General features: G+C 39.8%; 1 protein-coding gene across 2 annotated transcripts; it reads left to right on the top strand.

The window, feature by feature from the left end:
* Nucleotides 1-975: 975 nt before the first annotated feature.
* LOC116716149 (male-specific lethal 3 homolog) lies at nt 976-8,274 on the top strand. 2 transcript variants are annotated; one of them, XM_032557023.1, is made up of 14 exons: nt 976-1,201; nt 2,455-2,537; nt 2,626-2,721; nt 2,810-2,904; nt 2,985-3,082; nt 3,155-3,283; nt 3,352-3,509; nt 3,587-3,745; nt 3,819-4,063; nt 4,140-4,229; nt 4,825-4,934; nt 5,027-5,126; nt 5,204-5,288; nt 7,121-8,274. In XM_032557023.1, the coding sequence occupies exons 1-14, from the start codon at nt 1,103-1,105 to the stop codon at nt 7,218-7,220; spliced, it is 1,647 nt and encodes a 548-aa protein (XP_032412914.1). In that variant the 5' UTR covers nt 976-1,102; the 3' UTR covers nt 7,221-8,274. The 2 variants fall into 2 exon arrangements, with proteins under 2 accessions (XP_032412914.1, XP_032412916.1); XM_032557025.1 differs by lacking the exon at nt 976-1,201 and having other exon boundaries at nt 2,493-2,537; nt 2,626-2,690.
* The last annotated feature ends 6,447 nt before the right edge of the window (nt 8,275-14,721 follow it).

The following is a 14,721-nucleotide window of genomic DNA, read 5'->3' as shown; positions in this document are numbered from 1 at the left end:
CTGTTCCTGGACATGAAAAGCATCCTCACACCATGATGCTGCCACCCTCATGTTTCACAGTGGGGATGATATGCAAGTTTTAAAAACAATGTTCATTTTCATTCCAGAAGTATGCATTTCTTTGGTAATTTAAACATAAAATCCTAATAAAGAAGGTCAAAGTTTGTGTTTGAAGCATGATCAAATATTAAAAGGTTTAAAAGTATGATAAAATTGAAAGGGAATAGCAGAGTGAAATCCCGCTAATGAGGGAGCTCATGAAGCAGCAACACATGACACTTTCACATGCAAGCAACACAGCATGACATGACACTGATAACAGCTGAGATAGATTTGACACTTCTAAAAACAGTTTGAAAGGGGGTGGCGGGTAAGGTGCAGAAGCTGTGGATTGAGATAAACATTGTCTTTTTCATAGCGGAAGAAAGAAAAACATTTCAGGAATTATTGACGCTGACTATCAATTTAGGAGAGAAAAAAAAATTTGCAGCTCAATTCAGTTTGCCTGACATCTGTTTATTTTAATAGAGTACATTCATAACAATTGTCATCTCCAGGCACTTTATGACACAATCATGTTAATTTTATGTAGATAAATATATAGAATCATATTCTTTTGAAGTTAGACTAATTATTTATTACTCAGGTTGCGTCCTGAACTTTTCCCGTGTTATATTGCCATCTGCTGGTTAGGTTTTGAAATCGCAATTTTTAAGCAGTGTTTCCTGCTGCCTTCGCGTCTGCGCGGAACGTCAACATTCATTAGAGTGTGACTGATTTTAGCGGTAATCATTGAATAGTAGTTTGTTTTTTTTCTAAAAAAAAAAAAAAAAAAGTACTTTAGGATTAAAACAATTTTTAAAAAAACATATAAAAAATACCATAATGCGTATTTTCAAACATGTTAGAGCTGACAATGGAGTGTGGAAATTTCCAGTTGCCTGTGAATGCAGCGCTGTGAAGTTTCGCCCTGTGTTCCCACAACAGCGCCATCTTTTCCAAAGACTCCTTTAGCTGCGAAACTCCCACATAGGAAAGGAAAGGGTTAAGGGGGTTTAAGAATCCGATCGATGCCTTCTCTCCCACACGTCGCCATGAACAAATGAATTCGCGGGGAATTAAATACCAGTTTCACAAAGGAGAACGAGTCTTGTGCTTTGAACCCGATCCCACCAAGGCTAAAGTCTTGTATGACGCTAAGGTAAGATTTTAACCAAGCTATCGTTGCCATTTGGTGTTTAAACCCCCGAAAGAGGAGTCATTTACAAAAGGAAAGCAAGGCTGTTTTAACCAGTGTGGAGCCACGAGTGACCACAAAGGCGACTTAGGCCATTACAAAAATGCATTCTTGGTATTAATTTACCGGGTTGTTTCTCTTTGCATAAGCGCATGGTTTCCGGGTGCGTTCGATTACATGTTTGCAGCTGAATGATGGGTTTATAAAAAAAAAAACAGAAAAACGTAAACAAAGCTGCAGTACTGCAGTTTTACACGGTCGTGAGTCCATTTGAGGAGAACTTCCAATCTGAGCAATTCCTAAAACATTTGTTATTGTCTTCTTTGAAAAATAAATTGTCATAATGATTTATGTCGTGACTTTAGTGCTGTTAAATGTCAGCATCTAATAAACAAACTCACCGCGACTGCGCAGCTAATGTAGATTTTAGTTTTGCTACGTAGCTAAGCTGAATAAATTCGGCCGTGCATTCCACTGTTTTTTGTACAGCGTTTCCATAAACTAAGCAAATTGCTGTTTAATAGATAGAGACAACTATTTTGTGAAAATTAGCAGCTTGAATCTCGCATTTTGCTAACCTGAGCTAGCAGGTTAGCAAAACCTGGGATGCTAGCTGTAGGTTAGCATCCCAACTTCTTCCAGCCCTGCTCGTATCTTCATATTCTGGTTGATTTATTATAACTTTGTAATTACTAATAATTTACGCAAGTTTCTTTAAAAAAAACTTACCTAGTAAATATCTAAATATTGCTACTTTATATTAATATTGCAAATTTTACTACATTTAGGCACTTGTTGCATTTTTCTTTCAGAAGCGTTAATAATGCTTGGTATTATTTTGAGTTCTACAATCAAATACCAATGTAATACAGATGCATACACAATTTTGGTGTCATAATATAAATTTATATCAGCAAATTTGTTCCGAAACTGAAGATGTTCTACTTTGAAAGCTTAAGCCATATTTTGAATATATTTTAATATCAGGATACCAATTTTTGACTGAAGCTTAGAGCACAAGTTTCATAACAGGCTAAAATCTGCAGCTTGGGAATCTACTTTATTCAACTTTGACCAGAAATATTCTGAAACCTCATGTTTCTAAAGCCAAAAACAAGGATGTGTAAATGTATACCTCCAATTTACATTTGTTCACTAGGGATTGTTCAACTTTAATTTCATGGCAATTGACAGAAACTTTGCTTTTGATCCTGCAGGTCCTTGATGTCTTGATAGGTACAGATGAACATGGGAGACGAGTCCCAAAGTACCTGATTCACTTCAGCGGTTGGAGCAGAAGGTAACAGTATATTCACTAGGTCATATTTAGTTTCATGTTTTGAGGTTTTAACTCTCTCTGTATTAAACTGACGCTTGCGTTGGTGCAGCTGGGATCGTTGGGCTGCCGAGGATCATGTCCTAAGGGACACGGAGGAAAACCGCAAATTGCAACGTAAGCTGGCTCGCAAAGCTCTGGGGCGCATGTAAGTTCTTGTTCTAATCAAGATTTCCATTTCCAAACGTGAATAAGCTTTCTGAATTTCATTTGCTCCATTTCATGCCGGCGGTAAGGAAGAGAAAGGGATGGACGAAGCGGCGACATCGTCAGTCTGGTAACAAATCTTCTCTGAAGACTCTCCCAAAGGAGGAGGACAGCGATGATGCATGTGAGAACTCCCGTCTGCGGCACTCGATCTCCCCCTGCCGTCTGCAAGCGTTTCAAAGTTTTACTCTTCCCCGCCGTCAGGTTTGATTTCAACCTCAGACAGCAGCGAAGGGGACGACTCTGAGCCTGACTCTTCGAACAGCGGCGACAGCACCTTCTCGGAAGACGTCAACAAAATGGTGACGAGTCGTGCTGGGGCTATTTTCTCGGCACGGCGCTTCAAAGTATTCATTCGCCTTCCATGTTTTCAGCGGGTCGAGCCGGAAGTTAACGTGAAGCGAGAATGCGAGGAGAAGGTGGTCCACGTGGACATCAGCATCCCCGATGTTCTAAAGAAGAAACTGGAAGACGACTGCTTTTACATCAACAAGAGGAAGAAGGTACGACTCGACCTCCCCAAGGTTTCTGTGACGGGTTTTGCTCTTAACGCTTCTCCTCTCTTCTCCAGCTTGTTATGGTCCCCTGTCAGACCAACGTGGTTCACATCCTGGAGTCCTACGTGAAGCACTTTACGATCAACAAGGCCTTCATGGCCAACGAGCGGTACCGGCGGCAACAGAACACCACGCAGAGCAGCAGCCCGCAGACAATTCCCCCGGAGAGGAGGTGAGGACCCTGACGGCACTAAAGTTAAGAAATCAGCTTTTTTCTTTTTTTTTGTGAACTTTGTGTTTGTTTTTCAGCGAGGAACTTTGTAAGGAAATGGTCGACGGGTTGAGGATCACTTTTGACTTCACCTTACCCATGATCCTGCTGTACCCCTGCGAACAAGCTCAGTTTAAGAAAGTCACCTCCTCCAGGCTGCTCCTCACGGTCAACGAAACCTCGCCCAGCTCCAGCAAGTATGTGCATTCTGACCAAAACGTTTTCCCTCTGTGATGGGTGACTCTTAACTCTTCTTTCTTTCTTTTCCAGCGCCCAACGAGAACGTAGCCCAAGCCCACCGGCTCACAACCCCCCCACGCCTCAATCCACGGACAGCCAGCCGGCGTTGAGTGACACCTCCGCCGCCACGCCCACGGCTCCGGCCCCCACGCCGAAGCGACGCCGCCACCCCGACATGGACTGCATCTCCTACCAGTCCTCCCAGTCCCAGTCCCTCAGGCGCTCCACCAGGAACACGTCTGGTGGAGATCGGCCCACCGAGGGAAGCAGCGGAGGTCAGAAAACGCGTCACCTTTTTTCTTTTCTGATCGGATTCATGATTGCTGATGTCTAAATGTGAAACACCAACAGGTGGAGGGAGCGCTACGGCTTCTCCGCAGCTCAAACGACGTCTGATCGACACGTCAGCGCAACCCAAGTTCTTCCTCAACCTGGAAAAAAGTATGATTGATTTAATTATGAAATAGTCAATGAATTGAGGTTGTAGTGATGTTGACAGTCCAGTAGATGGCAATGTACATCTGGTTTAAACATCTGCAAATTCAACCTGAGTGAAGTTGCCTCCCCATCTTCTTCAAATTAAGCAAAATTGCAATGACACATGCATGCTTGTTTATGAATCAAACATTTTGTTTGTCTCTTTATTATTTTAAAGATATTAATGTTTCCAGAGGTCAACAAATGTCAACCAGCCCACCCACATTTACAAACTTTGTCAATCTACTGTGCTACAAAAATGTTAGCTGCACAAATTTAGCACAATTAATTTCTGCAATCTGGAAAGGTTTACTTTTTTAATCTTAAAAGTTATAACGGCACAAACAAAGAGTTTTCAACACCATATTGTTTGATTTTGTATATATTGCTGTGGTGGTTGACCTCTATTGTTAATATCTTCAAAATGACAGCAGCACAAACATTTGAGACCATTTTCATATTATTTGCAGAATGTGGAAAGGTTTGTAAGGGCCGACGTTCCGCAGGAGGAAATGCAGTATGCATGTTTTCATTTCCTTCCCCTCGTCTCTTTACCCAGAAACCCCGGTCCACAGTGGCTCATCATCTCCGTTGCCGTTGACGCCAAGCAAAGAGAGGAGCGGACTTTTCTGCGGCTTAGAGAGCCGCAGAAACAATGAGCTCAATGAGGTGGTGAATCAGTTTACTCCCTTTGAAATGCCTCTGAAATGCTATAATCTGTTTTATATATTTTTTTAATTCCTCATCATCTCATCCACCAGGTTCTGAGCTGGAAGCTAACTCCTGATAACTACCCCCTCAACGACCAGCCTCCTCCACCCTCCTACCTCTACGGATCCCAGCACCTCCTGCGGCTTTTCGGTCCGTTCTGAATTCCGGTTGCATCTGTCCCACTCAAACGCAGCGGACTCACATTTCCCAACTGTCTCTCCTTGCAGTGAAGCTACCGGAGATCCTGGGGAAAATGCAGATCCCTGAGCGGAACCTCAGAGCCCTGATCAAACATCTGGAACTTTTCCTCAGGTATAAAACCAGAACTGACTGAACACTACTTTGGGATATCAATTTAATTAAACACTCACTTACGAATTAAAAATGAGTGAGATAATGTAGCAAGACAAAAATAAGTCACTGAAAATAAGTTCCTCCAAACTCAAATACCAGGAAATTCAGTTTGAAGAACTTTTTTTTTTTTACACATTACTGGTTTGAATTTGCTGCCAGACATCCATGAAGTCAACCTGGAACCTCCACATGCCGGGTGAATCGGTAGGAGAGCTCGTGTTAGAGGGCGGGAGATGAGTGGGCGTTACACAAGCACGGGAGTCTAATCTTTAAATCCTCACTAGCGATCTTCAGGGATTTAGGTCTTTTCATTCTCTAATCAAACTCAAACAATACACCCCTCCTGTCAAAAGGTGGCGCTAGAGAGCTGAATGTGTAATGCCTCCTTTTTTATATTTTTGTTTGTTTGGCCTCCTGGCTGCACAAACAGCTGCAGAATTGGTTTTTGGTTGCTTTCTATTCATGTGGAATACCGATACCTGGAGACCCAGCAGCTTCTGCCAGGGAAACATCTCGTGCAGCATCATCATTTGCAGGGTCAAAGGTCATCTCTTTGCCTGAAACAATCAGCTAAACGTTAATCAACTGGTTCTTAAAGGCAGATGAATTACTACCCATACTTTTATGATTTATAGTCATCAGTCATCTTTCTGTCTGTGTCTTTCTCTCGTTTCCTGTCTCCCGTTCCTTCTGTCTTTCTGTCTCTTTTTCTGTCATTCTTTTTATCTCTGCCTTCTTTTCTTTTTATGTCAAAAATGTAATTTTTGATTTTGCTTTTTAAAAAATTTTTATTCTGTATTTGTTATACACACACAATTATAAAAAATTTTTTAATGTCTTGTTAAAATAAATATTTTGCTCGCCATGCTGTGGACTCAGCAGGACACTGGCCACGCTCTCAGACTCGACTCTTTTGGGAAAGACTCCGTGTTCCTACTCTGTAATCAGCCTCCAGGCAGATTGTGCCGAGTGGGCAAAAACTGATTGATGTCCCAGAGACTGACGCGCAGTGCATGCTGGGATTTGGCCACAGCTGATCTCTCCGCGCTCCTCTTTCCCTCCATAAGAATGATCACCATGAAGTCTGGGCGTAGTGTGCTTTATTTTGACATTCCTCTGACAGGAATTCAGAAGAATTCTAACAACAAATCAAAAAATGATTTGCTTGCTATTAAGTATCTGTCTGAATATTATCAGCTGAGGATCAGCCTTTATAGCACTGACAGAAAACCAACCAGAACCTGCTCTTTCCGACCTTCCTTACCTTCAGCAGCCATCGTCTTCGACGTTCACTCTTCATAAGTTCTCTTCTGATGAGGATAATTTGTTTGCATTGAGATTAGAAAGGCCGGTGGAGCTAAGATGAGATGGCAAGATTTAGAGGATTTGGCCGAGTAGCGGATACTAAGAAGATTCCGGATTAGTTTTCCCCGCTGCTGATTAGATGGGAAGAGGGAGGGGGGGATTTTTTATTTATTTATTTTTTATACTTCTGCTGCTTTCCAACTGCTGGTCAGGCATTCCCATGTCCACTCTGTCTGAGACAGCGATTGGTTTCTTCTGATAAAAAGACAAATTCATGCATGTTGAGAGGGGTGTCCGTAAAATGTATAGAAAGGCCGAGGGGAGTTGGATGTAAGTCTTCCTAGAATGAGTTGGTGGAAATCTAGGAAAAACCACAGCATGATGTGAACTGGAACGTGTGGCCCGACTGTTTCATCCAATAACGATTAAATGTTAAAACCATTCCCCCTGCTTGTACCCCTCACCCCCCACGACCTCTCTTTTAGGTTTCTGGCTGAGTTCCATGAGGATTTTTTTCCAGAGTCTGCATACGTGTCGGCGTTGGAGGCCCACTACAACATGAAACAACCGAGGCCGGTTTATTAAAGGAGGAACGGACAGCTTCTCTTTCTCTCTCTAAGCCCCCCTGCAGCATCTCCGGGCATTTCCATCCCTTCTTCTGCTCTTCTCTAACATGCTTCCTCCTCCTGCTGCTGCTGCTGCCGTGTGGATCCTGTTACTTCCCCATCGCTCCCGCATGCGGGACTCCGACTTTCTGCTTTGCACTAACGTGGAACGCATGGTGATTTCCATGAATTCCAACCTGCAGAAGTCAAAGGTTCTCACGGCTATCCCTAGTTTTTCTTGCATTTTTCCTATTTTCCTTCCCGAACGGCAATTTTGGAGTATTCTTTGAAGAACAAGGGGTAAAAAGGACACAGTGGGGTGTTGCTGTTTTTCTGCCTGCCTGTGAAAGGGGATTGTACTTCTGTTTGGAAGCTTAGCTCTTTCTGAAGAGTGACTTTTCCACTTCTCAGTGGCCCAGAATATTGCCAGACTACAACAGGACTTTCTCTTGCTACCCTTGATTTATCTTGCTGCAATTTCCAAAACTTCTGTTCATGAATATTGTCTTTTTCCTCCTGTTTTTTTTTTTTTTTTTAGCAAAATTTACTCTTTGAATGTTTGTTCCAAAAAAAAAAAAATTGCTCTTTCACTTTTTTTTTTCCAAAGACAAATGTGTTATTCTGTAACTCCTCCCAGTAAAATTTTAACTTTTTTTAAAAAAAGCACTGGTGTGTTCTGTTTAACGGTGCACAATTTTTTTTATAACATTAAATCAGTACATCAAATACGAAGAAAAAAAAAAACAAGCAAATTTAAAGAGATATTTTAGATTTTATAGTAAACTCCTACAAAGCTGTGTACATACTCGTTCACTCTGGATGTAATATGAATAAAAACCTAATCGGATTATCTGGTGAAAATGTAAATATGTACACGATACCCATATGCTATTTATTTTTCACTCTTGGCAGGACCTCAAACTTAAAGCAAATAATCCAAAATGTTTTATAAAAGTTGTAGGGTGTTTTTTTTTTTTTCCCCTATATTGTGGCTGTTGTTTGTAAAAACATAAATAAAACAACTTTTTCTAAAATTGTCACCTTTTTCTACACATGCTTGCATAAGAATCCATGGATTTGGCAGGATGTGGTGTATTTTGCGTTGGACGGATTTTTTGTGGCTCTTAGCTCCATTTTAAGAAAGATCTAAATTTATCAAGCTTTTTTCTATTTTTAATCTGCGCAAGATTAATGCTGACATAATAAATGTTTAGTACAACTCGATGCATTCGTCTTTTAAAAGCAAACTTTTAGAATAAGTAGAACCATGCTTATCCAGAGATCTTTACTGAAAAGTTGACTTTGCTGCACCCAAAAAAGCTTTGTAAATATTTTATTTAGCTTGGCTAAATATAGCCAGCATTTTGAAAGAAAGTGACCAAATTTCAGATAACTGGGAATAAATTTGTTGAAAAGTAGATGCCTTATTATAAAGCAAGTTTGCAAAGTCTATTTTAAGTTTTAGATCAAGAATGAATAAAACCCCTCTACTAAAAAAAAATATTTGCTTGGTTTTAGTTTTTGTTTTTGGCCTGTGTGTACTTTTGACTTTATGAAAAAACGTTTGGACACCCCTGCTCTAGATCACCTGTGTCAAACTTGAGGCCTGTGGGCAAAATCCAGCCCAAGATAGGAATTTCTCTTGCCCTATAGAGTCTAGAGAGCCATAGAAATAGAACTTTAAGATAACAGTTCTGTGCTTGCATCTTATTTTATCAATCTAATCAGCTTATTTAGTTTGTATCAAATTTAAAAAATGTGAAAAGTTAGACAAAGTCACAAGTATTTGCAGATTGTAGCTGGCGGTTTGGTCCCTAACCGCAATGAATTTGAACTTTATTTGACAAACATTCATTCCTGTTCACCTGGTCTATACAGTCTAATGGATGTATGTTCTCCTGAATATGCACAGCTGAATATGATATAAAGGTCAATACTGACTAAAGCTTAGATTTCAAAGAAATCAGATCACCACTCTGTTCTTCCTTTATACTTTACCACCTTCCCTGTCTGAAGAACTATGCTCTTAGTTCACTCCTATTGCACCTGTGGGAAACTGGCGAGCATGTTCTCCCCACATCAGTGGTCTAATTGGTTTTAGTGGTAGACCTTAATTGAATTTTGCCTGGATCAGTCTTCTGGTAATGAACCACGTATCAGTGCAACCTAAGACGGCGCTCTCTCAGCCGGCGCTATCACGTAACCACACAAGCCGCAAGTTCAAGCCTCTCCATGCATCACCAATCGATTTCCTATCTTGCGCCAGCACTATCAGATTACCCCATAATTTAATTGTTGCGGGGCAAAAATGGAATTTAATGAGATGTGAGCAATCACCTGTGAAGTGCTGCTGCCTGCACCTATTACCTATGATGTTTGGCCCCGACTATCTTCATCGGTGCCTCTCTGTTTTTCCTTCCTGCTATCTCTTCTTCAGTCTGAGTGGTTTTATTTTCTTCCTTGAAATCATGAACTCAATTCTCCGATGTTCATTCTTATTGGTCCTTACTCTCTAGCACTTGACTGGAGAGTCCACACCAATCTAAAAGTATATTCTGACTTGTCCACAAGCTCATGGCTCTTCAAGACATTTTCTAGTATGCTCTCTTTGCATTTGTCTCCCTACATAGCTGGGTTTGTCTTACTGTAGTTGCTATGGGTTCCAAACATGGACTGTTTGAGGAGTGGGTGGATACCAGCTCTTCCTTTTCCTCTGACTCGTCCTGGACGTCGTTTGACCTTAGCACTGACCTGACATCAGTCAGCTCTGAACAGTCGGTGACAGCCCCCGGCATCAACTGCAGACCTTTAGAGGACTGTCCTCCAAACAATCGTCGTCCACTTGCAACCGAAGGGCGAATTAGCAAAGCCGAATGGAGGGAGACATCTTTTCTCAATATGTAAGTAAAACTGGAACCTTTAGCTGAAAATATAAGCAGGGAACTCATTATTCTTATAGTGTTTAAAGTTGACATTTCAATAGATCTGCCAAGTTAGTTGAGTGCTGCAGATACAGCAATGGACTTGACTCTGAAGTTCTGTGCCTGAAGCATGCAAGGGAATCTAAGATTTCCGCTCACTCTGACAACGATTATCTGTTTCATCAGATTTTAATCACAAGTGCTTCTATAATGGCAATGTGATTCCCTGTAGCAGGACGGTGAGAGCGGACAAAACAAAGCCCCGCATTAGTTTAGATGGAGGCTATAAATCACAGCTCCTCCCGGAAGTCCTCCGAGAATGTCTGGGAATTGGGAAAACCAAGGGTGTTATTCACCTGCTTTTAGTCTCTTCTTTCTCATTTCCTTTCATTTTGCAACCCACCGTCGCGCTTTAGGGATCTGATAGGTGGAATTACATTTCTCCGTCACACAAGCCTCGGCGTTCGCATCGCCTGTGTTGTTTCTGGTTGGGTTTTTATTTTTAATCACCGAAGAAGTTTTACATCTAGGCAGAGCCACTGTCTGCTTCAGGTGAGCTCAAGTTCAACCGGGGACAACTTTTCTCTGTATCTTTGTTGTTGACCTCACATACTTGCTAAGTTTAATTTTGTAATTTTGTCATAGCGCATGAGTTTGTGACCTAGCGATAAGCTTTACATTTATTTTTGGCTTTTTGGTTTTCAAGAGTTTTTACTTACTACATTTTAAACTTCTTGGATAATTAAAATTCAAGCTTACATGTTTAAGACATTTGTGTTACTCTTAAGTATTTGTGCTCTTGAATTGTCCGATTGAGTCAGTTTACAGTAACATTACTCTGTTCAGACAGCAGGAGAAAACCCGGACCACTGCGACATTTGCCAGGATGATGGAAAATGTTGTTAGCTTTAAAGTACAACTTTTTGAAAGTCTCTGTCACTTTAATACCAGCCTGTCTGCATGGTTGACTTGTACCTTTAGGAGAGCTTGGTTTCACTGAACCATCTGGGGGGGAAATGGAGCATCTACAAGGAAAATAAAAAATAAAAAACTGTTTCTGTTGATTACTCGCTGTTTGGGCTCCAGTTTTGCTGTTTTCTTTTATATACAAGTAAAGAAAGAAATAACTAACATTAAGTACTTATATGGCAAAGACAAAAGGAAGGTTTACCATCATGCGAAGAAATACGTGTTTCCACTTACTTTGCTCTCATTCTTTTTAACCTTTTCAGTTTTTCTTTTGATTTTTTTCCCCTCCTTGTCCCACTGTTTCTGTTCTTGTTAGACCTTGCATTTATGCTGGTGGCAGCCTGAGGATTAAGAAATAGTTAGGCTTCTTATGGAAGAGGGTATTTCCATGTTCTGGCGCACTTTGCATCATTAGTTTGGTCTTCCAGGGAATTTCAAAGGAAGCTTCCATTTGTAGGTTTCAAACTCAGTTTCATTACATTAATTTCAAATAAGAGAAGATATAAAATTTCTGCATACATTTGATGATTAACATGAAATTATTCTAAAACGTGTGCATGTCTATGTTGTTACACTGTTCTCTACCAGATGCAATTCTAAGAATTATCGTTTGTTCTGCATAAATATTCTAGATCTTCATGAAAATACAGATTTTAAATGGATTTTTACCCAGCCCAGATTGGAGCCTGGTTTATTAGTAATGGTGCTTTGTGAATGACTTTTCAAGACAACAACAAGAATCTACGACACCTGGGAGTTTGCATCACATTGCATCACTTCCCCATGTTTAAGAGTCAAGAGTGAAAAGAGATGTGAATAATTAAGTGATAACAGCATTGAATGGTAACTTCACTTATTTATTACTTCTCAAAATTAGATGGGATGGCTCAGTTGGACATAGTTCACAGTTCATGCTGGAAAATTGACGGCTTGATTCCCAGCTTGCACCGTGTGTCAGTCTTTAGGCAATTTTATCAGATAAATGTTTCATGAAGGCCACCCTTTGACCTCATACTTCTTTATACTTACATGTGCATCGATCAGATCACATGATTTTACTATTGTTTTTTAAAAAATCCTTCTCTTTTCTTTTATCCTCTTAGTTAAAAAAAAGGAGCAAAGACATAACAGGGCAGTGATGTTTGCATGTTTTTTCCCCCTGTTCATCTCATGAGATATTAGTGCCAGTAGTCAGCATGGACAGGTGCATTATTGTGTTTTCTTTTGTCATCGTGTTCTTTGTTGCTTTAATCTCACCCTGCTTTTGCCTTTACGAGAGCACTGAATCATAATCATTGATTCTTACTTTTGAATACAAACTTGCACACATTTTAGCTGCACTGTTTGTGGTGGTTTATATAAATGGACTGAACTTATATATATATATATATATATATATATATATATAAGTTCATATATATATATATATATATATATATATATATATATATATATATATATATATATACACAGTACAGACCAAAAGTTTGGACACAACTGTGTCTGGACACACTTTCTAATTGAATTCAATGAGAAGGTGTGTCCAAACTTTTGGTCTGTACTGTATATACTGTATATATATATATGTAGTTTATGGTGATTTATATATAACCAAAACCTCAACAAAGATATCGAACTTTAGAATTTATTTGGAAAAATTAATTTAGGGGAAGCTAATTGCGCTAAACGTCTTCAAAGTTGGCAACAATCAAACAATAGCGGTGGTAGTGTGATGGCCTGTGGCTGCTTTGTTTCATCCAGACTTGAATGATGTGGTGTTGTTAATGAAACCCTTAAATTAGCTAAATTAAGTAATTTAAAGACAGGATGGGTTTGTCTGGTGTCAAATTTTGCTTAATGTAAATTTGTGTGACGGAAAAGCAAAAGCTAACGGATGCTCCTTTGTTCCCTCTGTTCTATAACACTGCTGATGTTAGTGCGTGTGTGTGCGTGTGCTGTCTTTCATGTAGGTATTCGTGTGTCCATGTGTTTGTGTGTGAATGAAGTTTATCCCCGCTGGCCCAGATGCCCCGGCTAAATCCATCACCAGCGGCGCTGCACAGCATTGCTAAGCTGGAACATTTGGCACCAAACTAGAAATGAAAAAGAAAAAAAAAAACACACACACGCCGACATACACACGCCTACACATGTACGCACTGAGAAAATTGAGTTTGGGGATTTTTTTTTTTTTTTAAAGAGATTCAAAGTTGTTGTTTTTTTCTTTCAGTGGAGGAGTTAGACTGTGAGCGGGGAAGCAGCTCTTTCTCCAATGTTCTGAGCCTTTTAGCAGTCGTGGGGTTGGGGCTTCCATCCCACTCACACCGACCCATTATTCCTTCATTGCCTGGAAGAAACGATGGAGCCGTGTGATGATGATGACGAACTGGGAATGTTAACAGCTTTCCAGTAAGCTACCATAGCCTTTTCTTTTTTTTTTTGGTTGCTTATGCTGGAGTGACGTGATCAAAACCTCCTATCTGGGGTTTTGAGTCTGTTAGGTTTGATTTTGTCATTGAAACATTTAGGGATGTTATTGTTAGACCTTGTTATATTTTAAATTAACATTAGAAATATATGTGAATCTCACTTTTTCATAGCCTTTGTTTTTTTGTGTAAAAATATGAAATTCATTGTAAAATAAGCATAGGAATTCAACGAGTTTGTAGCAATTTAAGTTTTTGCGGTAGAATAAGAAAAATTTATTGGATTCATAGATAGGTGTGTTTAATACTCAATCAGTGTGATTATCAGAAATTATTTCAGTTTTGTAACTTGTCAATAAAAGTTAATTAGCTAGAACAACTTTCCAATGAAGTTATAAGAATTTATGTAGGAATTAAAACTGATAAAGAGATAATTGTTAACAATTTGACTCCAATGTTTTGGGAGGAAGGTTATTTAATGGTCTAATTCTGTTTTGATTTTCTTTATAAATCTAAGAGGAGAGGTTTAAATGGGGGAACAAATCATGAGATATAGAACAGCCAATCAGAAGGGGGATTTAGCGTAACTATGGCAACAAGTTGCCTGGGGAGGATATATGACATTACTAAAATTGTACAACATTTGGAATGTCAGAAGTTTTTTTGAAACCACACCATTATTTTTAGAAACCCCTCTGACTGCCGAATTTGTGGAAAATATGCTAGAATCACTAGCATATTTTCTGAAGCTATGTTCACTATCTAGCTTCAGATCAGAATTGCCCTTTGTGATCTTGATCACTGAACTGGCGGCACATTACGTAAAGACGAGGTGATTCCGAGCTAGGATGAACCCAGGATTACCCCTTGTAATTACTGAGCACCTATAGAGATTAATTCATGGCTTTACAGGGTTTAGCTAGCTGTCCACTGGGAAGTATGGCTACATGATTGTGTGGGTGCTCACTGCTTTTAAAATGTTGGTAAGATGCTGGTCCAATGAAATCGTACATTTTACTGGACACTCTTAAGTGACAAGTGGCTCTCTCTAGTTTGTATTTCTTAAAACATTTATGTATACCTTTGATATGGTTAGCCTGGTCATATCGGGGATCAACTAACAAACTTAATTTTCACAGTTAGGATTACAGATCTATACAGTTCA

The sequence above is a fragment of the Xiphophorus hellerii genome, chromosome 24, assembly GCF_003331165.1.
Source record: "Xiphophorus hellerii strain 12219 chromosome 24, Xiphophorus_hellerii-4.1, whole genome shotgun sequence".
NCBI lineage: Eukaryota > Metazoa > Chordata > Actinopteri > Cyprinodontiformes > Poeciliidae > Xiphophorus > Xiphophorus hellerii.
Note: the sequence above shows the minus strand (reverse complement) of the source record. Positions and strands in the feature narration are given on the sequence as shown.

Excerpts from the sequence above, each read along its gene's own strand:
- LOC116716149 (XM_032557023.1), top strand. The coding sequence starts at position 1,103 with ATGAATTCGCGGGGAATTAAATACCAGTTTCACAAAGGAGAACGAGTC. Across the intron at positions 4,935-5,026 it reads GAAACAATGAGCTCAATGAG|GTTCTGAGCTGGAAGCTAAC; the intron begins GTGGTGAATCAG and ends CTCATCCACCAG. Across the intron at positions 5,127-5,203 it reads GCACCTCCTGCGGCTTTTCG|TGAAGCTACCGGAGATCCTG; the intron begins GTCCGTTCTGAA and ends CTCTCCTTGCAG.